Source organism: Ornithorhynchus anatinus, chromosome 12 (genome assembly GCF_004115215.2).
Source record: "Ornithorhynchus anatinus isolate Pmale09 chromosome 12, mOrnAna1.pri.v4, whole genome shotgun sequence".
Lineage (NCBI taxonomy): Eukaryota > Metazoa > Chordata > Mammalia > Monotremata > Ornithorhynchidae > Ornithorhynchus > Ornithorhynchus anatinus.
Genome location: NC_041739.1, coordinates 59592108 through 59620055, shown reverse-complemented (window position 1 = coordinate 59620055; position 27948 = coordinate 59592108). Strand labels below are relative to the sequence as shown.

The 27948-nt window shown below is 56.6% G+C and overlaps 1 protein-coding gene across 5 annotated transcripts in view; it reads right to left on the bottom strand.

Annotated features, from left to right (window-relative positions):
• Positions 1-27402, bottom strand: part of LIMCH1 (LIM and calponin homology domains 1) — a 75582-nt gene extending 48180 nt beyond the window's left edge. For all 5 annotated transcript variants that reach the window (XM_029076717.1, XM_039913694.1, XM_039913696.1 and 2 more), the window contains exons 1-3: positions 27186-27402; positions 5851-5921; positions 2385-2454 (exon numbers count right to left, since the gene is read on the bottom strand). In XM_029076717.1, the coding sequence (XP_028932550.1) occupies positions 2385-2454; positions 5851-5921; positions 27186-27257 (213 nt within the window). In that variant the 5' untranslated portion in view covers positions 27258-27402. The remainder of the gene's footprint in view (positions 1-2384; positions 2455-5850; positions 5922-27185) is intronic.
• Between the last annotated feature and the right edge of the window lie 546 nt (positions 27403-27948).

Here is a 27948-nt window from a genome sequence, read left to right as displayed (position 1 = left end):
TCTGTGGTCACAGCTAATAGCATCACAGACACCTAGAAAAGAATGCGACAGGTCCCGGCCCTCGGCCCAGCCCCATCCTCCCGCAACCCAACTACATCAGCTGTCAGCAACTGTTAGCGAAGAGACCCAGGCCCTTAACTCTGGGCTCCACTCTAGGTGCAGAACTGGAGCTCAACGACTTGGTCTTAACCCTGTCACCCCCACCAGTCACCCACCTCCGGGCCCGAGGGACTGAGATGCGCCCTTCTGCCCCACTGGACCTCGGCCGGATAAACGTTCCTGTTGCCCTCCATGGCCGGCTGCTGGGGCACCGGCCTGGAACGCGCTTGGCACCGCAGCTTCAGAACCCTCTGCTGGGAACTCTGCCATCTGTGCCCGCCACCCCTGTGGATTCCAGGGATGTTTGAGAGGGGACCGGGCACTGTGGACCAAGCACCGCCCTGTCTTCCTTCCCTCCCAACCCCCACATTCCGTCTGTTGACCGATCCTGTCAGCCCTTCCTCCACTATCCATCCCGCTTCCTCTCCTCCCCAACAGCCACCACTTCAGGCTGGGAGCTTGTGATATCCCGAATGAACTATTGCATCAGTCTTCTCTGGGACCTCCCTGATTCCAATCTCTCAGGTCCGGACTTCATCCTACTGCCCAGATCGTTCTTCTAAAGCATCAGTCTGCGCACATCTCCCTACTCCTTCAAAACCTCTAACAGCCACACATACTCTACAAAGCCCCTCACCATCGGCTTTAGGGCCCTCTGTCAGCTCTCACTCACCAGCTCTCTTCTCCCACTTCACCACACTCGCACAGAAGCGACTCTCCCGACCCTACCCCACACAGCCTCCGGACGGCCTCGGCATCGGGTGTGGGATTCCACGCTCCGCCGTCACGCTCCGGCCTGGAGGACTGAGCCTGCCCTACCCCCACTCCCTTGTCCTGCTCACTGTGGGGAGGGAATGTGTCTATTTATTGTTATATTGTACTCTCCTAAGCGCTTAGTTCAGTGCTCTTCACATGGTAAGTGCTCAATAAATGAATGAATGAATGGTTGAGACCTCCCATGTCACGGTCCTGGGGGCAGCTCAGTGAAATCTGGGCAGCTCAACAGAGAGTTGTGTATCCTCAGCCCACACCAGCCACCCGTAGCCTCTCTGTGCCCTTAGCACAAGCCAGTCACCTGCTGCCCCTCTGCACTCTTAGCTCATGGCAGCCATCTGCAGCCCCTCTGCACCCTTATGTCACACCTGACACCCACAGATCCTCTACCCTTATATCACACCAGACATCCGCAGCCCCTCTGAGCCCTCAGCGCACACCAGAAACCCGCAGCCCCTCTGTGCCCTTATGTCATGCCTGACACCCATATCCCCTCTGGACCCCTAGCACATGCCAGCCCCCCACAGCCCCTGCCCAACTTTAGTACACATCAGCCACTTGCATGTTCTGCATGGTTATATAGGAATTCCCCAGATTACGATGATTCAATAAATGCACTGGATTGCTTGGGACAAGGCCACCCCATGGAATGTTCATAACTGTAGATAACTGCATCATGTACATAACTGCAATTGATTTATTTATATTAATGTCTCTCTCCCCCTCTAGCTTGTAAACTGGTTGTGGGCAGGGAATGTGTCTATTATATTGTGTTGTATTCTCCCAAGCACTTAGTACAGTGCCCTGCACATAGTAAACACTCAATAAATACGATTGATTGATTGATTTACTGATGGAATCCCCACTTCCAAGTTCTTGGTTCTGGAAAGTCCTCAGCCATGGTCGGTCACTATCCCTGAGTAACTACTGTGGTTAGTTAGCTGTCATCCCCTGTTCCGCTCCACGCCATCCAGCTATGTGGAGGCCCAAACACAGGCAGACAGTCACAGGGGCCCCAAACGCCTCTGAGACGGGGTTGTTTCAGAAGAACCAACGAGGCGGACCGGGCCCGGGGCAGGCCGGCCCGCTGGTTCAGGCTAATGCAAACTAAAGTGACCCTTGCTCCTCCCCACTCCAACCTGACACGTCTTTGGCCACTAAACCATGGTGAAGGCGGGTCATCCCTACCTCAGAGAGACTCACCTACTGCTTCCCAGATGGGATTTAGGACAAAATCCCAGTCCCTGACTACACCCACACTTTCCCTTCTTTCATCAGTGTCTTCCTCTCCCTCCCCACTGGTCACCTGGTGGAAAAGCTGGGCAGACTGTTTCTCCACTGCTGGGGTCGGTCTCTGAGGGCTGGTGGGACCCTGATAGCAGGAAGTGTGGTGGCTGTGGACAGCTTTAGAGCCCACTGCCGCTCGTCCTGGTCAAGACCTTGGGGTGGGGCAAAGTGTGCAGAGCAGGGAGGGGGAGAGGACGACACGCATGATGATGCTAGGAACTCACCAGACCCGCGATGGGCGCTGCCAGCCTGTTGGTCTTCTTCACTAGACCTGGTTTTATGGCATTCAGCAACCTGGAAGGAGGAGGAGAAGAACCCTGCGTGAAAAGCTGCTGCTCACGGGCCATCAACTCCCCACATCCCAGCTAAAAACAGAGTGTGACCCCCAGTGGGGGCCTGGCTGGGAGGGGTGGGGGGACCTCCTGCAGAACTGGGAGGCTGCACACCTTGGACAGTGTGTAAGACAGGGAGGGGTTTCCCTGGGCGGGGACGTTACAAGTCCGATCCTCACCCCGCAATCCTGATTCCTGCACTGCCTTCCACCGGGGTCTTTCTGCCTCTACCTTCTCCCTGCCCCGTCACCCCTAGCTGTGGCAGCAGCACGGATTACAGCCCTACATGTACAGGCATAGACACCCCACTTCCCTCTCACCCCTCACCACACACACACACACAGACACACGCAACCCTAAGAAGCCCACAGTGAATCTCTAGCCTCTCCCACAGAGAACTGGCCCTCACTCTGTGTGGCCAGCGTGGCTCAGGAGAAGCAGCGTGGCTCAGTGGAAAGAGCACGGGCTTGGGAATCAGAGGTCATGCGTTCGAATCCCGGCTCGGCCACTTGTCGGCTGTGTGACCGTGGGCAAGTCACTTCACTTCTCTCTGCCTCAGTTCCCTCATCTGTAAAATGGGGATTAAGACTGTGAGCCCCCACGTGGGACAATCTAATTCCCCTGTGTCTCCCCCAGCGCTTAGAACAGTGCTCTGCACATAGTAAGCGCTTAACAAATACCAACTCTGGGCACCCTTCCTGGGCTCTCAGAGCTCAAAGGTCAACGGCCCCTGCTGTCACGGCATTGCCCCGAGCAGGAAATGGGGGTAGGGGAGCAGCCGAGATCCATTAAAAAAAGCTCTCTTGCAGCTGGCTCTGGGGTGTGCTGGTTCCCATGGCCTCAGCCAGTCCCAGCGCAGGCCGGGCTCAAACAGTAGCTCTATATGACACCATTCCAGGTGCTCATACAGGCCTTGTGGGTGAGTGAGCATGCCTGCAGCATTCTGGGCCAGCCGGGTGCATGGGATGACTTGGATCAATCGGGTCCAGGAAACACCTGGTTTGGGCCAGTTCTGGGCGATCCGGCTACAGGATGAAATGGCCCAAGACGGTGGAGAAATGACCCCTGTCAGAGAGGTCAGAGAGCCCAAATAAGGGGGGGGGGGGAGAGAAGAGTTTCCATCCCATGACGGCAAAGCACTCTTTCGCTAGCTCTCAGGGAAGGAGTTCGGTATTACCCACTTGCACACCCCCTAACAGCCCGGTGCTTAAAATCTTCCGGACCCACCCTGGGCTGCTCTGCCGCCCACCCACCCGCCATTGCCGGCCCTTGGCTCCGCCTGGCCCGGGCACCCTGCCCTGGGGAGGAGTGGAGGGTGGACACACACCAGGCTGCGCTGGGTACCCGCGGCGTCTGTGACGCTGGTCCAGGGCAGCGGGGCTGGCAGAGAATGAATCTATTCATCGGGGAGGGCGTAAACAAGTGTGGGCCGACGCCAATCTCCGCAGACAGTCCTGGACAGCCGCCATTAGAATTCCTGACCGGTGGGGTCAGCGCGAGCCCTGGCTGGGGACCTGGGGACTGGCTCTCGAGAGCCATGCCCACATTGCAGCACAGCGCTTAGTACAGTTCCCTGCACACAGTAAGCACTCAATAAATACTACTGATGAAGAAAAGGGGAGGAGCGGCTGTAGAGACACCAGGCCAAATATGGGGATCAGGTGCCTTGTGGGTGAGGGGAGAGAAGGGGTGAGGGGCCTTTGGAATATTACAGGAGTGGGGAGTTGGAGCTATCATGGTGAAAAAAAGACATTTGGGGTCTTTCCAGCCCAGCTTGGAAGTTCTCAGGTCTGGTCAGAGCCTCAGGGGGAGCTTGGTTGGTATTTCCGTCCAAATAGCTTTGAGAAGACAGTCAGTGGCTTTACCCCCCACAGCTGGGAACTGGGGCACCGGTCCCATTGCCCCCACGGAGCTAGTTCCCGAGAAGCCAAAGTCAATCCCTGTGGATGCCATGCCGTATGCCCCCTGGATGCCCACTGTTACCACCAACCACTATAATAATGCTTGGGGCCCACCAAGCCCTGTTTGGTTGGGAGGGAAACACTGCAGGGTCAACAGCCGCCCCACCCACCCTCCCATAACCCCATTCCACAGGCTGGAAGCCTGACACCCCCCATTTGCCCCTCTTCTCCCGGCCCTAGCCCAGCCTCCCCTTGCCCCGCATCACTCCTGTTCTGCTTGCCCTTCCCCATCTCTCCAAAACTGCCCACGATCCCTTTTGGGATAGTGTGACCCAGGGCCCAACCCAATGTGTCCACAACTGCCCCTAGGGCCCCATCCCACTGTGTCCACAACTGCCCCCAGGGTTCCGCAGCCCCCCAAGGGGTCCTGCTGCTTGAACAAGAAGAAGAAATCTTAAAGCCTGTTGACAGTGTGACAGTCCGCTTCCCCCTGCTAACAACACCCTCATTCTGGGAAACGCTGAAAGGCCGGGGGGTGGCCGGGGGTGTCCTCTAACCAAACCCCACCAGAGGTGTGGACTCACCGGCCAAGCTCTGTCCTGGCCACCTCGGGCCTCTGGACCCCAAAACCTAGCAGTAGGAAGACAGGCCCCAGTTCGATTCCCACAGAGGGGAGGGAAGGAGACAGTGGGCAGTGTCCAGCCTGGACAGAGCAGCAAGGGTCCGTGACTCCCCCTTCAGCCCCTGGGTTGGCCCATCCCGCTCCCTCCATCGCACCCCGGGATGAACTGCTTTCCTAAGCCCACCCTAGAAGCCCTCCTAAACATCCCCATCCCCACACGACACACACCGCCCACCCCATGCCCCACTTTGCGCATGCGGGTGTTGGCTTTCATTAGTCATCTGTTGCTTCTCTGTGTTATTAGTAGCGTCCCTATGCTTCCCCTCTGCTCCCGCTGTACGTCTCCCGCCCGCATATACATTACACGCGCAGCCCACAGACGCATGTGAACCGTCAGCTGACACCCCTCCAAGGCAGGGATCGGGGCTTTGACATTTTGGACACACTCCCAAACACCCAGTGCAATCCTCTGCCAACAACAGGTGCTCAGCACAGCACTCCACCCACAGCAAGTCCTAGCACCGCCCGCTGCCCACAGTGGGTGCCCAGCACTGCACTCTGAGCCCAGTGAACACCCAGCACCCAAATGCTCCCCTCACGGGCCTGGAGAAGATCTGTCGGTTCAGCTCCCTCCTGCTTCTTCGGAGCCTGACGGCTCTGGGCCAGGCCGACCTGGGCCAACGGGTGCAGAGAAGGCGTTGCCCTCAGCGATGGCTCTGCTGCCTCACCGGGGTGGCCCCAATCTGGGTTGTAGGGCGGATGGTCAGCCCAAGCCCCGAGCCAGGCCACCAGTGACCCGACCTTCAGGCCGCCCAGGTACCGAAATGGTACTTACTCACAAAGCAGGACGCCGTTCTCCAGTGCCGTCCGAAAATCCACATCTCCAAAACTCTTGCCCGTTACCTGCTGAAAAGGGAGGGAAAAGGGAGAGATTAGGGGAGAATCGAGGGAACGGGGGGGTAGGGGGAGGGACCCAGACGGGAAGAGAGAGAGAGGGATTGGGGGAAGGAAGAGGGGCAGGACGGAAGGGAGACCCCAGGTAGAGGATATCCAGGGGTCATCGTCAAGTATCCGAGCTCCCAACCCTATCCCTCACTTCCTCCTCCTCAACCCAATTTGCAGCACTTGTTTTCATTTCTCTAACAGTTTTTCCAGACAAGTTTTAAATTTCTAAATTTCATAAAGCCCAGGCAGCCTAGTGTCATGCACCAGTGAGAAGCAGTGTGCTTTAGTGGATAGAGCACGGGCCTGGGAATCAGGACCCGGGTTCTAATCCCTGCTCCACCACTTGTCTGCTGTGTGACCTTGGCAAGTCACTTCACTTCTCTGGGCCTGTTACCTCATCTGTAATATGAGGATTAAGACTGTGAGACCCATGTGGGACAGGGACTGTGTCCAACCTGATTAGGTTGTACCTACCCCAGTACTTAGTGCAGTGCCTGGCACAGAGCAAGAGCTTAACAAATACCATTGAAAAAATGCACTGAGTTAATCGCAAGCTACACCATTTGTGTTCCTAAATCCCACCAAGTAACTTCTACAACATGAGGCTCATCCCTGGTGGGCTCCTGCCGGCCCAGAAACCTGAGCCAGAGGCCCGTGCAATCGACTACAGGCTCTGGATCGGGCCCGGGAGGTCAGTGGTGACGCTTGAAGGCCGAAGGGCTCGCTACATCAGAGACACCAAGAGCCGGTATCGTGGCCGAGGGCCCAGGCAAACTCCCCTGAACTCAGCCACGTTAGAGGCGAGGGCCCGAGGGAGTTTCTTCCTTGTTGAACAGTTCCTCGTGGGCCCGATGCAGCATCAGATGGCACGACAGACCATGACCCTCTGGAACGGGGTCGGTCTCCTAGCACCAAGCTCTGCTCACTTCAACCCAGCTCCCTGGGGAGGAGAATGGGGGACAGCAGGAGACCCAAACAGCTGCTCTACGGAGAGCTCGAACAGGGAAACCCGAAGCCTGGAGGGCAATCGATCCATCAATCCTGTTTATTAAGCACTTTCTGTGCATAGAGCACTGTATTAAGAACCTGGAAAAGTACACCTTAGCAGTCATACTCAAATTCCCTGCCCTCAAAGAGCTCACAGTCTTAAAGGGGAGACAGACTCTCCCCTGCTTCCAAGTCTTTTTGAAGGCACATCTCCTCCAAGAAGCCTTCCCTGCCTAAGGCCCTCTTTCCTCTTCTCCCATTCCCTTCTGCGTTGCCCTGACTTTTTCCTTTGTTCACCCCACCTCCCAGCCCCACGGCACTTACGTCCATATCTGTAATTTATACTAATGTCAGTCTCTCTCTCTATACTGTGAGCACGCTGTGGGCAGGGAATCTATTTATTATTGCTGTATAGTGCTCTGCACACAGTAAGGGCTCAATAAATATGATTGAATGAATGATTGAACATTAAAATAAATGACAGAGATGGACATAAGTGCCGTGGAGCTGAGAGTGAGGTGAATAAAGGGTACACAGCCAAGCTTAAGGGCAGAGGAAGTGTTTCAAGGACTCAGTAAAATGAAACCTCAGACAATGCTGCATCCCAGCTAGAAGCGGGAGTCAATGGCTGAGGGCGGACCAGGCGGGAGCACTGCTGCCAGGACTGCTGGGTGGCCTTGGGCAAATCATTTCACTTCTCTGGGTCTCAGTTCCCTCATCTGCAAAATGGGCATTGAGCCCCACTTGGGACAGGGACTGTGTCCAACCCAGTTTGCGTGTATTGACCCCAGAGCTTAATACAGTACCTGGCACATAGTACATGCTAACAAATATGACACTCGGGAAAGGAGCAGCAAGCTCCCTTCGAGCAAAAGCGAAAGTACCTCCTACTTCCATTCTCACGACTTCGACAGTCATCTGCACCTGATGACTCCCAAAACTCCCTCTTCAGCCCTGGCTTCTCTGCGGTCTCTTGCCTTCTCCGGCCTCCAGGACATATCTATCCGATGTCCCACCGACACTTCAAGCTCAGCATGTCCAAAACTGAACTCTTCTCCTCTCCCCAGTCCTCTCCTCCTCCCTTTCCCATCCCTGTTGACCACACCAGCATTCTTCCCAACTCTCAAGCCCACAACTTTGGCATTAGCCTCCACTCCTCCTTCTCTATCACCCCCATATCCAGTCAGTCTTCAAATCCTGTCAGTTCTCCCTCTACACCACCTCCAGAAACCACTCCTTTCTCTCCACCCAACCTGCCTCTGTGCTGGCCCAAGCATGTGTCGTAGAGAAGCAGCATGACGGAGTGGATAGAGCACGGTCCTGGGAGTCAGAAGGTCATGGGTTCTAATCACGGCTCCGCCACTTGTCCGCTGTGTGACCTTGGGTAAGTCACTTCACTTCTCTGTGTCTCAGTTCCCACATCGGTAAAATGGGGATTGAGACTGTGAGCTCCAGGGGGGACAGGGACTGGGTCCAAACCTATTTGCTTGTATTCCCCACAGCACTAAGTTCAGTGTCAGGGTATTTAATTGTACTTAAATTACACAATTATTATTATTACTATATCCTGCCTCCCTGCTGTCCTTCATGCCTCCAGCCCCTGCCTTCTCCTGTCAGACTCCATTCCGCTGCCCGGATCCACTCTCTAGAACATCATTCTGCGCTCTGGCGGTGAAGCTCCCGTCGTCACCAGGGAGGCGGCCACTCCTGCCTCCCAGGAGCTCCGTGGAAGATACCGACTCAGACAGGGTTTCTCTTCCATGTTTTTGGTCCGAACCCCAAACCAGCGAACACACAGGAGTTGTATGAGCTCCACACCCTCAGTGGGGCTCCAGTCACCCCCTGGCAGAGCAATGACACCAGAAGGAAATGGAAAATTCTCCCCACGCCTGGCTGACATCTGTCCACAGTGACTTTTCAATCTATCCATGGCATTTCCTGGGTGCCTGCTATGTGCGGAGCACTGTAGGGGGTGCCTGCTGTGTGCAGAGTGCTGTGCTGGATGTCCCGGGGTCATTCACCATCCACGCGCCTCCCAGCCCTGGGAGCGGGGAGGGCTGCCGAGGTCCTGAGCTCTGCCAGACCCACCGCCCCGGCCCCTCCACCGCCCCACGGACCCTCCGCCCGGTCGCCCCTCCTCCCCACCAGCCAGGCCGCCCGCGGAGCTGAAGTGTTAGCCGGCTTTCCCTGGGCCCTGAAGCCTCTTGTAAAAAACGTTTATATGCGTGATATTCCGGTTATTAAGGTTTAACGTTCCACAAGGACTTATGACCACTCTGTGTCAGTGTGAGTGTGTGTGTGACTGTTTGAGTGACTTTGCCCTGGCAAAAGTCTGAGGGTCTGAGTTCCCAGAGACGTCTCTCCTCAAGGCAGCGCCAGCAGTGCTCTCCCACGACCTGCCCAATTCCTACCAGTACAGTGAGTGTTGGGTCCACCCACCCTAAGCCCTCACCACATACCTATACCACACAGCACACATACACCACACACACACACACACACCCCACATTCACCCATTCACCCACACTCTCCACATCCACAGCACAAACATACACACCTCACATCCACAAATCACCCATAGCGCACACACACCCTCAAACACACTATATACACACACAAACTATACACACACACTATATACATCCTCAAACATATCACATACACACACCCACAGTACACACACACTCTCAAACACACCACACAGTACACACACCCCACACAGCAGTCAGCCAAGTCACACCACAGTGTACATACACACCACACACATACTCTTCCCCCATCACCCACAGAGTTATCCTGTCCCTGTTCTCACTAGTCTGATCTGAACACTGATCAGGGATTCTCAAAAAAATGTATTCAGGAAAGTCCAGGGAAGATTGAAACATATGGAATTCCTCTCATCCTACCCAGATTAAAACACCCAAACAGAGGCCAGGAGACCTCGTGAGCCAACAGGGCCCCGACCCGTGTGTGTCTCAGGTTCCCCATTGGGGAACATCAATTCATCGCCCCCGGCCCAAAGCTCAACAGATCCAACAAATCAACAGAACCCAAGCCCCAGAGACATCCCCCCCACCCACCGCCGCCCAATAACCGGAGCAATCAACCAATCAATGGTATTGATTCTCACACAGTTGACTCAATGTTATTGCATCAAGCAATCAATCGATCATATTTATTGAGCACTTACTGTGTGCAGAGCACAGTACTAAACATGTGGGAGAGTAATAATAATAACAGTAGTATTTGTTAAGCGCTTACTATGTGTCAAGCACTGTTCTAAGCACTGGGGCAAATACAAGTTAATCAGGTTGGACACAGTCCCTGTCCCACAAGGGATTTACAGTCTTAATCCCCATTTTACAGATGAGATAACTGAGGCGCAGAGAAATTACATGACTGGCCCAAGGTCACACAGCAGATGAGTGGCTGAGTTGGGATTAGAACTCCGGTCCTTCTGGCTCCCAGGCCCGGATTCTTATCTACTGGGCCTTGCTGCTTCCGGGGAGTACAATATAGCACTATAACAGAGTTGGTAGACACAGTCCCTGCCCATAACGAGCTTGCAGTGTAGAGTGTAGCTTGTCACCGGTGTAAAGGAGTAGGCTCTCTGTCCTGGAGGAGGAGGGGTTCCCCAGCGGGGAGACGGGGCAAGCGGTGGTGCATGGTCCAGTGGCAAAACGACAGAGAGAGAGCGGACAGGTTGTCGGAGACGGGCCCGGGGGATGGAGTACGATCGGTACCCTGATTTCTAACTTGTTTCTGTCCTCCCGGGTTTCTGTCATTGTAGGTGTTGGGCTGATATCACTACCTAAACCCTTAAACTCCTCACCCTTAGCTTTAAAGCCCTCAATTACCTCACCCCTCCTATCTCTCACCTCACCACCCTCCTACTACAAACCCACCCGGCCCACACACTTCACTCCCTTAATGCCAATGATGCCAAATATTATCGTACCCCATCTCCTCTGTCTTGCCTCTGGCCTGAAATGCCCTCCCTGGTCATATCCGACAATCACTCTCCCGCCCCTTCAGAGCCTTACTGAAACCACAACTCCTCCAAGAAGCCTTCCCTGACTAAGCTCTGCTTTAATCTTCTCCCACTCCCCTTTGCGTCGCCCTGACTTGCTCCCTTTATTCATCCCCCCCCCGGCCCCACTGCCCTTGTGTACATATCTGTCATTTATTTATATTAACATCTATCCTCCCGCAACCAGAACATAAGCTCGTCGTGGGCAGATAATGTGTCTGTTTATTATCGTTTCACATTCTCCCAAGCGCTTAGCACAGTGGTCTGCATACAGTAAGTGCTCAATAAATATGATTGACCGAATGACATACGCATGCTTAAACTGTACCTACCCCAGTACACTGTACCTACTCCAATGCTCGGCACAGTCCTCGGCATATAGTGAGCACTTATTATTAGTAGTAAAATTATTAGTAAATAAGTTCCTTGAGGGCAGAGAACATGTCCATCAGTCAACCATTCCATGGTATTGAGGGCTTACGGTCTGCACATCACTATACTAAGCGTGTGGGCAACTGCAATACGAGTTGATAGACATGATCTCTGCCCGTAAGTGGCAAAGATTTATAGTCTGGGGGGGAGACAGATATGAAAATAAGTTAGAGATAGAGGAGTCCTCATAAGGGCTGGGGGGCTGAGGTCTGGGTGAATATCCAGTGCTTAAGGGATACAGGTAGGTATCGCAGAAGAGATAGGGCATAGGAGAGATGAGGGCTTAATTGAGGAAGGGCTCTTGGAAGAGATGTGACTTCAGTAAGGCTTTGAAGGAGGGGAGAGTGATTGTCGGGTATGAAATGAGAGAGAGTTCCAGGCCAGAGGCCCGACGTGGGCAAGGGAACGGCGGTGACATAGACGAGATCGAGGCACCGGTGCGTAGGCTGCCGTTAGAGGAGCAGAGTGTGTACGGGCTGGGTTTTAGTAGGGGATCGGCGAGGGGAGGTAGGAGTGGGAGAACTGATCGAGGACTTTAAAGCCGACGGTAAGGACTCTCTGTCAGACGTGGAGGTAAATGGGCAGGCACCGGAAGTTTCTGAGAAGTCCTGTTTCTCCTGCCCACTCCTCCAAGCTCACTTCACTGGTTGCACACAGTAGGCACCCAGGAGGCATGACTCGCTGACCGATCTGGGCGCCTCTTCTTCCCCAGTTGGCCTGGTACGCTGTTGGGGGTGGGAGAGTCTGAACTGATTTTCCTGGATTCATCCCGGTGCTCGGTATAGTGCCCTGTCAACATCAGTTGCTCAAGATAGCACTCTGCTCACAGTTGGGATCCAGCATAGTGCTCTACCCCAGAAGGTGTCCAGCACAGCCCTTTGCCATAGTGTTAACCCAGTACAGTGCTCTACCCACAGCAAGTGCCCAGCATGGTGCTTTGTCCACAATTGAAATCCAGTACAGTGTTCTGCCCACAGCAGGTGCCCAGCACAGTGCTCTACCTCCAACAGGTGCCCAGCCCAACGTTCCACCCACAGCAGGTGCCAGGCACAGTGCTCTATCCCCAACAGGCTCCCAACACAGTGCTCCACCCACAACAGGTGCCCAGCAGAGTGCTCTACCCCCAACAGGTGTCCAGCACAAAGCTCCGCCCGCAGCAGGCGCCCTGCAAATACTGACTGCGGCAGCCTGAGCAGAAGCCCCTTGGGGCCGAGCTGGCCAGAAAGCAGGCCCTAGAACAGAAGACTCTTGCAGGCCAACAGAAGGAATGCTTCAGACATCTGGGGGCAGCTGGCAACGGGCGCCTCCTTAGGAAAAGAAAACAGGAAGAGAAGCGGGCACGGCTCATGTCCGTGGACGCGGGACAGCTGTCCCGCTGTCAAACATCTCCCCGCCACCTCCCCGGGGACGGGGAGATGATCAATTCAGGGTGGGACCGCAGCCAAGGTGGGGAGCCGGGGGGGGGTGTGAGCCCGCAACCTCTCTCCAGCGGCCCAGAAGCCACAGGACCCACCACCGATTTGCAAAACAGTAACGCTGCTGGGGTAACTGGCAGGTCAGAATCCCGGCTGCTCGGAGCCGGGCTCTTTCCACCGTTCTCTGGCTGGAGAAGGAAAGGGAATGTCCCCTTGGGAGCTTGGAGGGGGTGAGGCGTGCGGAGAGGGGAAATGGGGTGGAAGGGAGCCGTTTAGGTAAATGAAATCCTCCAAAAACTGAAACGCCAGGTGGCACAATTGGCCCAACGTAGATTTAATCGATGGCATTTATTGAGCGCTTACTATGTGCACAGCACTATATTAAGCACCTGGGAAAATAATAATAATAATGATAATAATAATGATGGTATTTGTAAAGCACTTACTGTGTGCCAGGCACTGTACTAAGCACTGGGGAGGATACAAGCAAATGGATACAAGCACAGTTCCTGTTTCATGTGGGGTTCACAGTCTCAATCTCCATTTTATAGATGAGGTAAATTGAGGCACAGAAAAGAGAAGCGACCTGCCCGAGGTCACACAGCAGACAAGTGGCAGAGCCGTTTTTAGAACCCATGACCTTCTGACTCCCAGGCCCGTGCTCTAACCACTAGGCCATGTTTCATTGCAACAGGGTGGTAGACACGGCCCCTGCTCTCAAGGAGTCTACAGTGTAGTGAGGGAGACGTCTAAAAGTAAATTACGGGGAAGGAAGGCAGCAGAGTATAAGGCTCTGGACACAGGGCTGTGGGGCTGAAGTGGGATGAGTATCGAAGTGCTTTAAGAAGCACAGACCCAAGGGCACACCTGATACAGAGGGGAAGGCGAATAGGGTGGGGAAACGGTGGGAAGAGGTGGGAAAAAGAGAGTCAGGGAAGGCTCCTTGGAGGAGATACGATTTTCATAGGGCTCTGAGGATGGGGAGAGTGTGTTCTGTTGGACACGAAGCGGGAGGGGGTTCTAGGCCAGAGGGAGGAGGTGGGCAAGAGGTTGGCAGAGAGATAGATGAGATCGAGGCACACTGAGTAGGTTGGGGTTAGAGGAGTGAAATGTGCGGACTGGGCTGTAGCAGGAGATTAGCAAGGTTATGTAAAAAATGGAGAGAGGTGATTGAAGGCCTTAGAGCCGACGGTGAGGAATTTGATGTGGAGGTGGGTGGGCAGCCTTTGGAGGTTTCTGGGTGGGGATACATGCACAGAATGATCCGTTAGAAAATTATCCAGGCAGCAGAGCGAAAAACAGTCTGGAGAGGCTGGAGTTAGGGAGGGCATCGAGGAGGCTGATGCGGTAGGTGAGGTGGGATATGATACGTGCTTGGACTGGGGCCTTCCTTCCAGGAGAGTAAGCTCCACTCTCCCTCCCAGAAGACCCCTGAGCTCGCCCCAAATCTGAGGTGTCCCCCAACAGATACACGATGCTGCAGAACGGACTCCCGTCGCCGTGTCCACCTCTGCCCTTCCGGTCACTGGAGGCTCCCTCTCCCTCCTGGTGGGGAGACGTCTGCCTCTGTCTGAGCCGAGTCAGGCACAGTCCCTCCTACGGGCAGCCTGGGCGCGGGCTTCGAGAGACCCGAGTTCCGACTCTGCCCCGACCTGCTGCGGGACCTCGAGCAAGTCACTAAACCTCTCTGGCCCTCAGTTTTCTCATTTATTCAATGGGGATAAAAGACCCACCCTCCCACGCTCTCCCTCCCTCTTGGTCTGGGAGCTCCATGAGGGGCAGAGATTACACCAGTTGCACCTGCTTCCGGGATGTTTCCGCCTCAGTCTGCCTGATGCCCCTAATAAATAATAATAATGGAACTTGTAAAGTGCTTTCTATGTGCCAGACACTGTTCCAAGCCCTGAGGTAGATACAACTTAATCAGGTTGGACACAGTCCTCATCCCACATAAGGCCCACAGTCAGATGAGGTTACTGAGGTCCAGAGAAGTGAAGTACCTTGTCCAAGGTCACCAACGGACATGTGGCGGAGCCATAATTAGACCCCAGGTCCTTCTGACTCCCAGGCCCGTGCTCTACCCACTAAGCCATGCTCCAGCTTCTCGAGGGCAGTGCCCGCGGTGGATAAGTTGGCGGCCCAGCCTGGCCACAACCCCGCAGGAGCGTCTCGCCCCACGGCCCGGCACCGCGAAGACGCCGAGGCTCGGGGCACCCAGCTGGGCGTCCGGGGGTGGCCACAGGCCGGGGCTATGAGGCCATCGCACGGAGGCCGCGCTGGCGGGAACACGGGATGCTTGGTGCCCTTTGACCTTCCCCCCAGTGACCTTTCCAGTGGCAGCATCAGCTGGCTGGTGGGTGGGGCTCCCGAGCGGTCCTGGTATTTCTGTCTCAAATCCCGTGGCCTTTTCTGAAGAACAAACATCGCTCTGCCAGGCTACTGAGAGACTGAGTCCGGTGAGGGGATGGGGGCGGGAAACAACCTGGGACAGAGGAGAAACCGAGGCACTCAGCGCTTAGAACAGTGCTCGAACATAGAGAGGCAGCGTGACCTAGTGGATAAAGCATGGGCCTGATCTTCGGAAGGACCTGGGTTCTAATTCCGTCTCTGCCGCTTGTCTGCCGTGTGACCTTGGGCAAGTCACTTTCACTTCTCCGTGCCTCAGTTACTTCGTCTGTAAAATGGGGATTAAGACTGTGCGCCCCATGTGAAACTGGGAGTGTGTCCAACCTAATCTACCCCGGCGCTTAGTACAAACACCTGATACAGACTAAGCGCTTAACAAATACCATAAAAAAAAACCACTTAAATGTAATTATTACATTCTGTCAGCTTTGCGCTTTTGAAATATGCAGACGGGCCTTTATCGCCATCGTTACCACCGGGGGTACCTGAGCAACTGCTTTGTGTTGAGCACTGTGCTGGGCACCTGAAGGGGGTGGAGCACTGTAGTGGATGATTGCTGGGGGCAAAGTGGCGGGTTGAGTGCCTGCCGTGGGCAGGGCAGCTTCCGTGAGCAGACTGCAAACAAACAGTGGGAACGAGAGGGACACTGATACAACACGCAAAAGCAGACAAATGATGCAGTCCTCAAGCCTGTAAACTCGTTGTGGGCAGGGAATGTGTCTTATATAGTTCTCTCCCAAGCGCTTAGTACAGTGCTCTGTACACAGTAAGCGCTCAATAAACACAATGGACTGATTGAATGATGCAAAAAAGAATTAGTGAGGAAAACGGCAAGGCCCAAGTGCGGAGGGGATGAGCAGAGAAGAGGAGACCGGTTGGGACAGGCCTCCTGGAGGAGGGGGCCTTCTAGACGGCCTGGAAGCTGGGGAGGGACATGGCTGTTCCCGCTTTAGGAGAGGAAAGAAGGCAAATCACCCGGGAACGGGAAACCCTGAAGAATCCGGCCAAGAGGGAACCTTCCCAGGAAACAAAAGCTAGAGCCACCTCCTTCCCTGCCCCCACCCATCCCCGTTTCCAGGACTCCCGGGAACGCCCCCTTGGGAACGGGCCCTGGGGATGGCGGGGGTGGGAGGGGGCGGAGAACATCAGTCGACCAGCACCAGACCCCAACGTGGTGGGTCTGTCTCCCGCGCAGCTCCGAGGCCTAGCTGGGGGTTTCCGGCTCCGGGCCCGGGCCTCGCTGACCCACTTTCTCGGCCTGAAAGCACAATCCCCTCTGCTGGCGGTCCCAGTGGCCGGGCCCCTCCGCCCGGCCGAGGAGGAGGGGAACGGGGCTGAGCGCGGTGCTGGCGCTGTGCTGAGCAGGGTGCTGATGTGGGGCTGAGGAGGGGGCAGAGCCCAGACCATCAGCTCAAACCCCATTTCAATGACCCCGGCCTCGCAGAACGGGAGGCTCGGGGTGAGCACGATGAGGGACCTGGAAACGGTTCTCAGCAGTCACGGTGTTTACGAAGTGTTCACCGTGTTGTGCTCAGAAAAAGGACAGAAGTGGGAATTGGACACATTCTTTCTTTGACGCCGTTCGTTCTGGGGCAGCATGGCCCACAGGGCAGGGGGCACAGGAAGCCAGATTCTGCAAACTGGAATCCCTCCCACCAGCACAAGAGGGGCCCGGGCCAGGCTGGAGAGCCCATGACAGCTGGATGGCCCTGAGGAAGGGGACGCCATTTAGAAAAGAAGTGCCAGGCTGGGGTGGGGGGAGGGTGTCCCTCTTTTTTTTTTAATGGCATTTGCTGAGCACCTTCTATATGCCAGGCACTGCACTAAGCACCGGGACAGATATGAGGTAATTAGGTTGGATACAGACCCCATCCTACACAGGGCTCGGTCTAAATCCTCATTTTACAGGTAACTGCGGCACAGAGAAGGTAAGGGATTTGCCCAAGGTCACACAGCAGAAAAGTGGCATAGCCTGGATTAGAACCAAGGTCCTCTGATTTCTAGGCCCGTGTTCTTTCCACTAGGCCATGTTGCTTCCCTCGGGCAGGCGGTGCTCCTCACTCACGTCCCAGGCCCTCTGGCCCATCCCTGGCAGCCCAAACCCAGACTGGGGCAGAGAGGTCCTCTCCAGCAAGTCTTTCCTCGCACCACTATCAATATGCTCAGTTTGCCTTTCCCACCCTCCTTCTATCCCAGCTGGCACCTAGTTCAGCCGCTTGCCCAAGGCAGGTGCCCAGTCCAGTAGCCCACCCACAGCAAGCGCCCAGTCCAAAGAGTTGAGGATCGATCATATTTATTGAATGCTTACTGGGTGCAGAACACTGTACTAAGCATTTGGGAGCATATAACACAACAATATAACAGACACATTCCCTGCTCATAGTGAGCTTCAGTCTGGAGGGGGAGGCAGGTACTAATATAAATAAATAAGTTACAGATAGGTCTATACGTGCTGTGGGGGTGGGGAGGATGGATAAAGGGAGCAAGTCAGGCAACGCGGAAGGGAGTGGGAAAAGAGGAAAGGAGGGCTTAGTCAAGGGAGGCCTCTTGGAGGGCCTCTTTGAAGGTGGGAAGACTAATTGTCCGTCATATATGAAAGAGGAGGGAGTTCCAGGCCAGAGGCAGGACGTGGGCAAGAGGTCGGCAGCGAGATGGACGAGATTGAGGTACAGTGAGTAGATTGACATTAGAGGAGAGAAGTGTGTGGGTAGTAGGAGAGCAGCAAGGTGAGGAGGAGGGGGCAAGGTGACTGAATGCTTTAAAGCCAGTGCTACGGAGTTTCTGTTTGAGGTGGAGGATGATGATTGCTTTGTCCAGAACCCAGTAGCCTAACCCTCATCAGATTCAGAGACAACACCCTCTTCCTCTCTGTGCTGAACCCCACAAAACCTCCAGAATTCAGCACCGACACCAGCTTCCCCATCTCAGCCCACAATGGGTCTTTCCTCTAGCGGGGCTAAAGGAAACTGGCCCATAGGAAACCGTAGACCATGGCAGGGTCTGAGCCAGTGAATTTTGCTCGCGTCTCGGGGTTTTATAATAAATGGCCCTGTCCGGAGGGAATTTAGATGCAACCCGAGAATCCGGACTCCAACTGAGCCGTCGTCATCGTCCTCCTCCCTCAAGGCAAGGCCCAGGCCCTGGACCAGAGAGCCGTCTGGGAGGGCGGGTGGGCAGCTGGCGGATCCTTCCTCAAGGTGGGTGTGAGTCCCTCTGCTCGCAAAGATCGAGGCTTTAGGTTTTCTTGGAGGAGAGAGGGTCGGGGGCAGGGCAGGTCCTCTCGGCTGGAGTTGCTACCCCCATCACCTACCCGGGAACCACCAAAGCATCATTTAATTTATGGTATTTGTTAAGCGCCTATGTGCCAGGCACTGTACTAAGCGCTGGGGTGGATACAAGCACATCGGGTTGGACAAAGTCCCTGTTCCACATGGGGCTCACAGTCTCGATCTCCCCATTTTCCAGATGAGGTAACTGAGGCCCAGAGAAGTGAAGTGACTTTCCCAAGGTCACACGGCAGACAAGTGGCGGAGCCGGGATTAGAACCCGTGACCTTCTGACTCCCAGGCCCGTGCTCTGTCCATTATGCCATGCTGCTTCATCAGGAATGGCAGGGTGCCTGCTCAGAGCAGGGTGCAGAACCGGGCATAACCACAGTAATAACTGTGGCATTTGCTCACCGCTTTCTGTGAACCAAGCACTGCTCTAAGCGCTGGAGTAGATAAAAGTCAGGTTAGACACAGTCCAGCTCACAAAGGGGGCTCACAGTGTAATGGTGAAGGAAGCAGGTCCTGATTCCCCATTTTACAGATGAGCAAACAGAAGTTAAGAGACTTACCCAAGGTCACACAGAAGGCCAGGCACAGAGGTGGGATCCGAACCCAGGTCTCCTGACCCCCAGGCCCGGGCTCTTTCCACTAGGCAACCACCGTTTCTCCTCTGAGCGTCAGCCGGCGGGCAGGGTGCTGGGAGCTGGGCACCAAATAAGTATCTGACTAGTTGGACAATACCAAAACCCGGCATCTCTCCTCACTGATGACCGGGGGACCCCAGCCTAACCGACCCCCAGGTGTTTGGTCCCAAGGCCTACGAAGTGAGAGAGAAACAGAGTACATGGCTTCTTCTGGGCCTCTGCCCTTGTACTGGGAGTTCCAGGGCACGGTCCAGGTACGTGTTCGGTTAAAGTACTGAGTAAGCGCTTAACCTGTGCCCAGCACTGTGCCGAGCTTTAAAGTGGCCACCGATAATCAGATCCGGCACAATCCCTATCCCACGGGGGCCTGAAAAATCTAGATTTGCATGGAGCGGGTATCATATTCCCATTTTACAGATGAGGAAACTGAGGACAAAACAGATGAAATTCATTTATTTATATTAATGCCTGTCTCCTCTTCTAGACTGTGAGCTCCCTGTGGACAGGGAATATGTCTGTTGAGTGTTATATTGTACTCTCCCAAGCGCTTAGTTCAGTGATTTGCACACAGTAAGCACTCAATATATACAACTGAATGAACGAATGAATAAATGACTTTCCCAAAGAGGAAAAGCTGGGGCTTGAACCCAGGTCTCCTGACTCTCGCGCCCTGCCCGTTAGGAAGGTGATGCCTCTGCGGCAGGGGCAGCGTGGTGCCTCTTGGGCGGCTGAGGGGCGGCGTGGCATCCGTTGGGCGGCCGAGGGGCGGCATGGCTGAGATTCTCCGGGAGGAGGAACGGCTGACTGGTTGATTTTTGACCGGGCAGTGATTTTCCCCGTCTCCTGTGGAAACAGGAAGTGTCTTCCCTTAATGCCACAGGGAAGAGGCTCCAGGTTTCTGACCGCACAGGCACCCGGGGCTTCCGTCACCTGGAAGTGCCAGTCTCCGGCTTGCCCCTCACCCACGCCCCCGGAGTCCCCCTGCCCTGGGCTCCTCCCCGGACAGAGATTGGGCAGAGCCCGGGAAGGGATAGCAACAGCCCAATCCAGGGCTATTTTTACCCACCTCGGGTGGCCGGGTAATGCCAGCCCTCCGCCTGGCGCAGCTGGAGGTGCTAATCCAGGACCCAGGACCCTGGAGCCACGGCGACAGCCGTCGCATCCACTTTTAGAACGCTCTAAAGGAGAGGGCGGGGGGGGGGGCAGAGAGGAGCTGGGGCTGGGGCTGGAACCCCAAGGCCAGCCTGTCCAGGGGGGGAGAAGGGGAGGCCAGCTGGATATTACGGTTATCTCTGTAAACTGCCGTTTTTGGTGCCCATGCTGGCCCGCTGACCGGTGGTCCGATTCTTGGGGTGCAGGCAGTGGTAAGAGGCCTGGGGCTTTCTAGGGATGGCGAGGGCTCCCCGAAAGCCCCGCGGCCCCAGCTCAATTGATCGACCAATCAGGGGTATTTATTGAGCACTTACTATGAGCAGAACACCTAACTAAGCGCTTGAGAGAGTACAATACAACAGATTTAGCAGACCTGTTTCCAGTCATAATGAGCCCCCCAAAAATCTGTACTATGTCAACGAGAGGGTGTGCCCAGTCCCGGCTCCCCTGCAGGCTCGGGGAGAGCCCCCACTGCCAGCGATCGCCCTTAGTCCCTGGGAATCTCCTCCGGCTTCAAAGGCCCCACGATCCTGGGAAGCGGACAACCTGCTTCCTCTCCACCGCCGCTTTCACTTCCTGCCGAACCCTGCGTCCCAGGACCCCGGTTCCAGGATGGGGCACCCCTCGGCCAATGAGCAGTCTGGCACAGTGGAGAGGGGCCGGGACTGGGAGTCAGAAGGTCGTGGGTTCTAATCCCTGCTCCGTCACTTGTCCGCTGCGAGACCCTGGGCTTCGCTTCTCTGTAAAATGGGGATTTTACAGATGAGCCGCATGTAGGACAGGGATTTGGTCCAACCCGATTTGCCTGTACCCACCCCAGTGCTTAGTACAGTGCCTAGCACATAGTAAGCACTTGGCAAATACCACTATTATTATTATTATTATTTGAATGCCTACTCTGAACAGAGCACTGTACCAGACCCCTACTCTGAGGAGAGCACTGTAGTGGATGTCTGCTTTGGGCAGAGCCCCATTCTGGGTGCCTATCGTGTTCAAAGAGTGAGAGCCTGGGTACACGGGATCATGCAGAAAGAAATCAACAACAACCAGAAAATGCCCAGACAGGGGAACGGAGCTGGCGTGAGACCCAGGAGGGGTACTCATAGGAGCCCCCGGTCACCCCCTGGGACTACAATTCCCAGCACACCCCAACAACGACAACCCCAAAAGCATGACCCCCGGGTTGGGTGGAAGCCGGCTCCCACCCTGGCTCGGATGGTGGTCTGGCCCACTCCCTGGTCATTAATAGTCAACTCTGGGTATGCTCAGCCCCTCCCAATGGTGGCTGGAATTCAAGGCCAGTCAGAGAATCAGACTTCTTGCTGGGAAGGCAGAATCCTCCCGCCTCCCCACCCCCAGCAACTAACCCCTCGGCCTTCCCAGGCTTGGGCCGGGGGCCGGGGCTAAGGCAGAGGCCGGGGCCGGGGCTGGAACGGACGTGAAAATTGCTGATGAGCGGTCACACTCGATCCAAGCTGCATTCTCAGCTGGTGAAATTCCGGGCCAGGAAAAGCCCCGCGGGGGGGGGGGGGGGGGACGAGGGGGAGGGGGGTACGTCGTGGTCACCAACTCCAATGAAATCAAAGCGGGGAATCCTGGCAGCTTTTCACACCTCCCTCCCTCCCTCCCTCCCTCCGCCCCGACTGGCAGAAGCCTCGCAGAGTTGTGCTTCATCCGCCCCAGGGCAGCCACTGGGGAGGTGGCCCATCCCATCGGGTACAATCCATGGGTCTGGCGTCTTTATTCCCAGGGCCTGGCCTCCCTCCGCTCTGGATCCTGCCACCGAGCGCCACAGCTCAGAAAGTGGAGATTGTGTTCACAGCAACCCTGGTGTTGGGGGGGAGGCGGGAACGCTGACTTTCTGGGGCCAGGGGTGGGGTCCCGGGCTCCCACATTGGCAACCCACTCTAGCTTCGGCAGGTTTCCGCAGAAGGTTGCAGTAGTTCGAACAACATAGATCTCTCCCGGTTCCCTTCTTACCTCTCCGGCGGCTCCTTCTAAGTCTTTCTAGCTGGCTCCTCCTCTGCCTCCCACCCTCTGACTGTGAGGGGTCCCTCAAGGCTCTGTTCTGGGTCCCCCTTCTTACAGTCACTCCCTTGAGGAGCTCGTCTACTCCCACAAATGGAATCACCACCTCTATGTGGATGACCCCCAATCTCCCTCTCTTGCCCTGACCTCTCTAACCTAACCACTTGCAATCTCACAGTTCCTCTTGTCTCAGCTTCCCTCCCAATCCTCTCTTCCCACCTAACTATCCCTTCAGAGTGGACAATGCCACTACCCTCCCATCCCGAAAGTCCACAAAGTCGGTATTATCTTTGACTCCTCCCTCTCTTTCAACCTACATATCCAGTCACCAAATGCTGCCAGTTCTACCGTCACATCATCTCCAGAACCCGCCCCTTCCTCTCCATCCGAACCGCCCCCATTCTGGTCCGGGCCCTTATATCTCGACTCGATTACTGCATCGGTCTCCTCACCGGCCTCCTGTCTCCGACCTCTCCCCTCTCCATTCACATTCATGTTTTTGCCCAGACCATTTTTCTAAAACATCCTTTTGTGCTATGTCCACTCCCAATGGTTGCCCATTCCTCTCTGCGTCAAGGAGAAACTTCTGACTACTGGATTTAAAGTTCTCAATCTGCTCTCTTTTCCTTCTACTTAGCCACTCTCTTCTCCCACTACATCCCAGCTCACACTCTTTGTTCCTCTCCAGTTCACCTAGTCACTGTGCCTCGCCCCTGTCTCTCAAAACCATTTGAAAACCCCTGCTCCTCCAAACAGACTTAGCCCTATATAATTTCTCTTCTCCGCAGACGCTATCCCACAACTCTCACCTCGGCGTTTCTGTTCTCCCTGCCACCTGAGCAGCTTACCCTATTCCTTAAGCACTCTCTCGTCTACATACCCAATTTTCCCTGATCCTAATGTTTTTTAATTATTTTTACTGCCCTTCTCCCCTTCAGATGGCAGGGATTGGGCCTATTAGCTGCATGGTACTCTCTCACGGGCTCTTAGTACAGTGCTCTGCCCACAGTAGGTGCTAAGGAAATATCATCGATTGTTGGCGCCATTTTATTCATTGTAAACTGCATGATCCTCATAACATAATGAACGCCCGCTACTTCCGGTCGGCAAAGGTGGCATCGAGGACCACCTGAAACGTGACTCCATCCTCCCCGAATCCCCCTTTTCATCTCTGCCCCGGCTGTCTCGGCTTCAAATCCCCAGAATTACACCCTTCCTCCCCTCCTCTGGAACCCCATACAAAGCCCCCTCCTTCCTGATCAGGTCACCTCTGTCCCCACTACCACTTCAGCAATCAATCAATCCGTGGTACTTATTGAGAACTCACTGAGTTCAGAACACCATACTAGGCGCTTGGGAGAGTGTGCCGCAACACGGTCGGTAGACATGATTCCTGCCTTCGAGGAGCTTCTGAGTCTAGCAGGGGAGACAGGCATTAAAACAAATGACCGATAGGAGAATGGACACAGATGCCAGTCTCTGTTTAGTCATCTATTTGGATACTTTCATTTTTTATCATTTTCACTCTGCCCTTAACCCTTTTACCTCTTGATAGTTGGCAATTTTTGGCTAAAGCCACCCCTGTTGGGAGTCTAAGCCCCTGGAGGGATGAGATCACAAGGAATGTTCTCAGGCACCCGGCCAGGGCCCCCTAAAGCACCCGTCTGGCATCCAGAGGCCGCCAGCCCGCCAGCCGGTGCCCGTCGGTGCTGTTGTTGGAGCGCTTTGCCACCCCCGGTGCCCAGGAACCAAATCCGTGCCCGTAACCAAGCGGTAACGAGGCCCCAGGAGGAGGCAAAAATCGGTCCCAGAAGAACATCTCCTGCCAGAACTGCGCTCACACCAAACCCGTTTCTGCTCCTTGGGCTGATCGGCCTGCGAACCGCGGCAGGCGGCGACTCTGCGCCCCAAAGCCCCGCCGAGACCCGGGTCTCTAGGGTTCCGAGGGCGAATCTGGCACCCGGGCGTGGCCCGACCCGAAGAGGGGTTCACCGTTAAGCTGGCGTGGACGGGCCAGCCGGCGAGCCCAGGCTGTCTTGCAGGGAATCCGAGATCCTGCCGTGGAAACGGGATCTGTCCCTCGATAATGCACACTCGCCCAAAGGAAGCCACCGGGCCGACCGTGCTCAGACTCCACCGTGCGACCAGGGCCCCCTGCTCTGTTAGAAGCGGGAGGCCCAGCCTGCGGAGAGCACCGGGCAGGGCCCAATCCCACCCAACACCAACTCTACCGCAGCCACCACAGGCGACGACACCGGCTCCGTGCACGACGGGAAACGAGCTTCCGATGCCCCGGCCACCGCTAAATTAGGTTCTCACCTCTCTCTGAGATTTTAGTGTACGGGGTGGTAGGTCCAGAATGAGTTACGATGAGTGGGACAGGGGAGTCGGGGATGGAGAGGGGAGAGTCCGTGGTGTTGGACTGTCTGTGCTGGGTCACCGGAGGAGAATCGGGGATGTTGGATGGTCCCCGCTGGGTCACTGGGGGAGAGTCAGGGATCTGCTGCCGTCGTTTTCGGTCCTTAGAGCCGTTATTTCACCCCATGAATTCTAATCCCGGTTCTGCCACTTGTCTGCTGTGTGACCTTGGGTGAGTCGCTTCACTTCTCTGAGTCTCAGTTACCTCATCCGTAAAACGGGGATTGAGACTGAGACCCCCACGTGGGACAGGGGCTGTGTCCAACCCGGTTTGCCTGTATCCACCCCAGCGCTTAGTACAGTGCCTGGCACGTAGTAAACACTTAACAGTAATAATAACGATGGCATTTGTTAAGCCCTTACTATGTGAAAAGCACTGTTCTAAGCGCCGGGGAGGATACAAGGGGATCGGGTTGTCCCACGTGGGGCTCACAGTCTACATCCCCATTTGACAGATGAGGGAACTGAGGCACAGAGCAGTGAAGTGACTTGCCCACAGTCACACAGCTGACAAGCGGCCGAGCCAGGATTCGAACCCATGATTTCTGACTCCCAAGCCCGGGGTCATTCCACTGAGCCACGCTGCTTCTCGCAATAAATACCACATTTTTCATTATTATTACCACCATATTTATATTATTACTATTATGAAGAGGGAAGAGTCGGAGGTGATGGATGGTCTGTATTGGGTCAGTGGGGGAGAGTCCCGGTCAAACAATATATGGTTCTTCCGGGCACCCTGGTGGTCCCCTTTGAGATGGAGAACCGGGCTGGGTAGACAAGGGGGCTGTCCTGGGATAGAATCGGTCAAGGTCTTACATTCTCAAAAGACATCATGATCACTGTGGCATTTGTTAAGCGCTTATTACACGCCAAGCTCTGTACTGGGCGCTGGGGTAAATACAGAATAATCGGGTCGGCCACAATCCACGTCCACATGGGACTCACGGCCTCAAGGAGATGAATCCCCATTTTACAGATGAAGCAGCCCAGGTGCAGAGAAGCGACTCGTACAAGGTCATTCATCAGCAGGAACGTGGTTGAGCCGAGTTTAAGACCCAGGTTTTCTGACTCCCGGGCCTGTGCTCTTTACATTAGGCCACGCTGCTTCTTACCACGGAGAGGGGAGAGTCAAGGGTTTTGGATGGCCCATGCTGGGTCACTGGGACAGAAACAGGTGGAGCGGGGAGAGTCAGGGATATTAGATGGTCTGGGCCGGGTCACTGAGGGAGAGTCGGGGGTGGCGAGGGGAAAGTCAGATTGGACGGACCGCGCCGGTCGCCGGGGGAGAATCAGGGTCGGAGAGGGGAGAGTCGGGGGTGGCGAGGGGAAAGTCAGATTGGACGGACCGCGCCGGTCGCCGGGGGAGAATCAGGGTCGGAGAGGGGAGAGTCGGGGGTGGCGAGGGGAAAGTCAGATTGGACGGACCGCGCCGGTCGCCGGGGGAGAATCAGGGTCGGAGAGGGGAGAGTCGGGGGTGGCGAGGGGAAAGTCAGAGTGGACGGACCGCGCCGGTCGCCGGGGGAGAATCAGGGTCGGAGAGGGGAGAGTCGGGGGCGTCCGATGGCCCGTGCCGATTCTTATAACGAAGCGAATGCACAGACTTCACAGACGGGGGGCAGCTCTTCCGTGAAGTTCTCCCCAATCCCCAGCGGCGTCTACCGGGCTCCTCCTGAGAGCCGAGCACACTAAGTGGGGGGGCGGGGTGGGGTGGGCGCCGCCCGGGCACCCAACACGAATACGCTCCTTGCCCTCGAGGAGTTCGCAGTCTAAGCGGGAAGCCAAGAGGAGACCAAATGCCGAGCTCCCGGTAGGTAAGGGAGACACAAAGGATTCATCCCCGGAGTGAGGAACGATGTCCGCAAAAGCCCCAGCCCTTGGTCACCCTGAGGGCCGGGGCGTCCGGGGTCGGGGGGGTTCCAGTGAGGGACCCCGCGGCCCCCTTCTTTCCGCCGGGACCCCGGCTCGGGATGCGCTCGGGAAGATCTGGGACCCTTCGCACCCGCCCAACCCGGCCCGGAGACCCCTCGTCCGGGTCCCACCGGACCCGCGCAGAACGGGGGGCGACACGGCCGCCCGGGGTCGTTTGGGCCTCACCGGGGCCCGGGGGACCCGGGGGACCCCGGAGGGGGGGGGGGGTCGGGGGAGGGCGGTGCCCACCTCCCGGCCGTGTCGTTTCGGGGAGATGTGGCCTCCCCCCTCCCCCTCTCCCCGGTCACCCCCGGCTGCGGAAACGCATCGTCCTGAATCAGCAGAGATGGGCCGGGGGGAGGCGGGAGGGGCCGGGGGCCGCCCGCTCTCCGCCAAACGGCCTGCCGGGCCCGGGCATCGCCGGCCGGGGGCAGAGAGGGCCAGACCGGGGGCCAGACCGGGGGCCAGACCGGGGGCCAGACCGGGGGCCGGACCGGGGGCCGGGGGAGGCCGGAGCCGCCGCGGATGCTCACCTCGATCCAGCGCCGGGCCTCGCGGGCGGCAGGGTCGGGGGGCCCCGGGTCGGCGCCGTCCGCGCTGGCCATCGGTGCGGCCGGGCCGGACCGGACCGGACCGCCCGCAACCCGGGGGTCCTGCCGCCCCCCTCCGCCCCGCTCCGAGGAGATGCCGGGAGAAGCCCTAAGCGCCGCCGCCAACGCTCGGCGGCTCCCGCCGGCCCCGCCGCCCAGGACCGACCGGCCGGCCGGGGGAGGGGGCGGGGAGGAGGAGCCAGAGCCACCGGGGGGCGGGCCGGGAAGGGGACGGGGCGCCACCGGCCACGGCGGCCGGCGGGGAGGAGGGGCGAAAGACGCGGGGGGCGAGGGCGGGACCGGAGCCACGCGGGGAGGGGGCGCGACGGCCACGGGGGGAGGAGGTGCGAGAGCCACGGGGGGCGGGGGCCCGAGAGCCACGGGGGGCGGGGAAGAGGCGCGAGAGCCACGGGGGACGGGGAAGAGGCGCGAGAGCCACGAGGGGTGCTGAGGGTCGCGGGGAGGGAGAGCGAGAGCCACGGGGGGGCGGGGGCGGGGGAAGGGAGGAGGTGCGAGAGCCACGGGGGGGAGGGGAGGATGATGACGATGGTATATGTTAGGCACTTACTGTGCGCCGAGCACCGGAGGAAGAGCGACAGCCGCCGGGGAGGGGAGGAGGTGCGAGAGCCACGCGGGGCGGGAGAGGGGAGATGGATGTTGATGACGATGGTATCTTGGAAGCGCTTACTCGACGCCAAGCACTGCA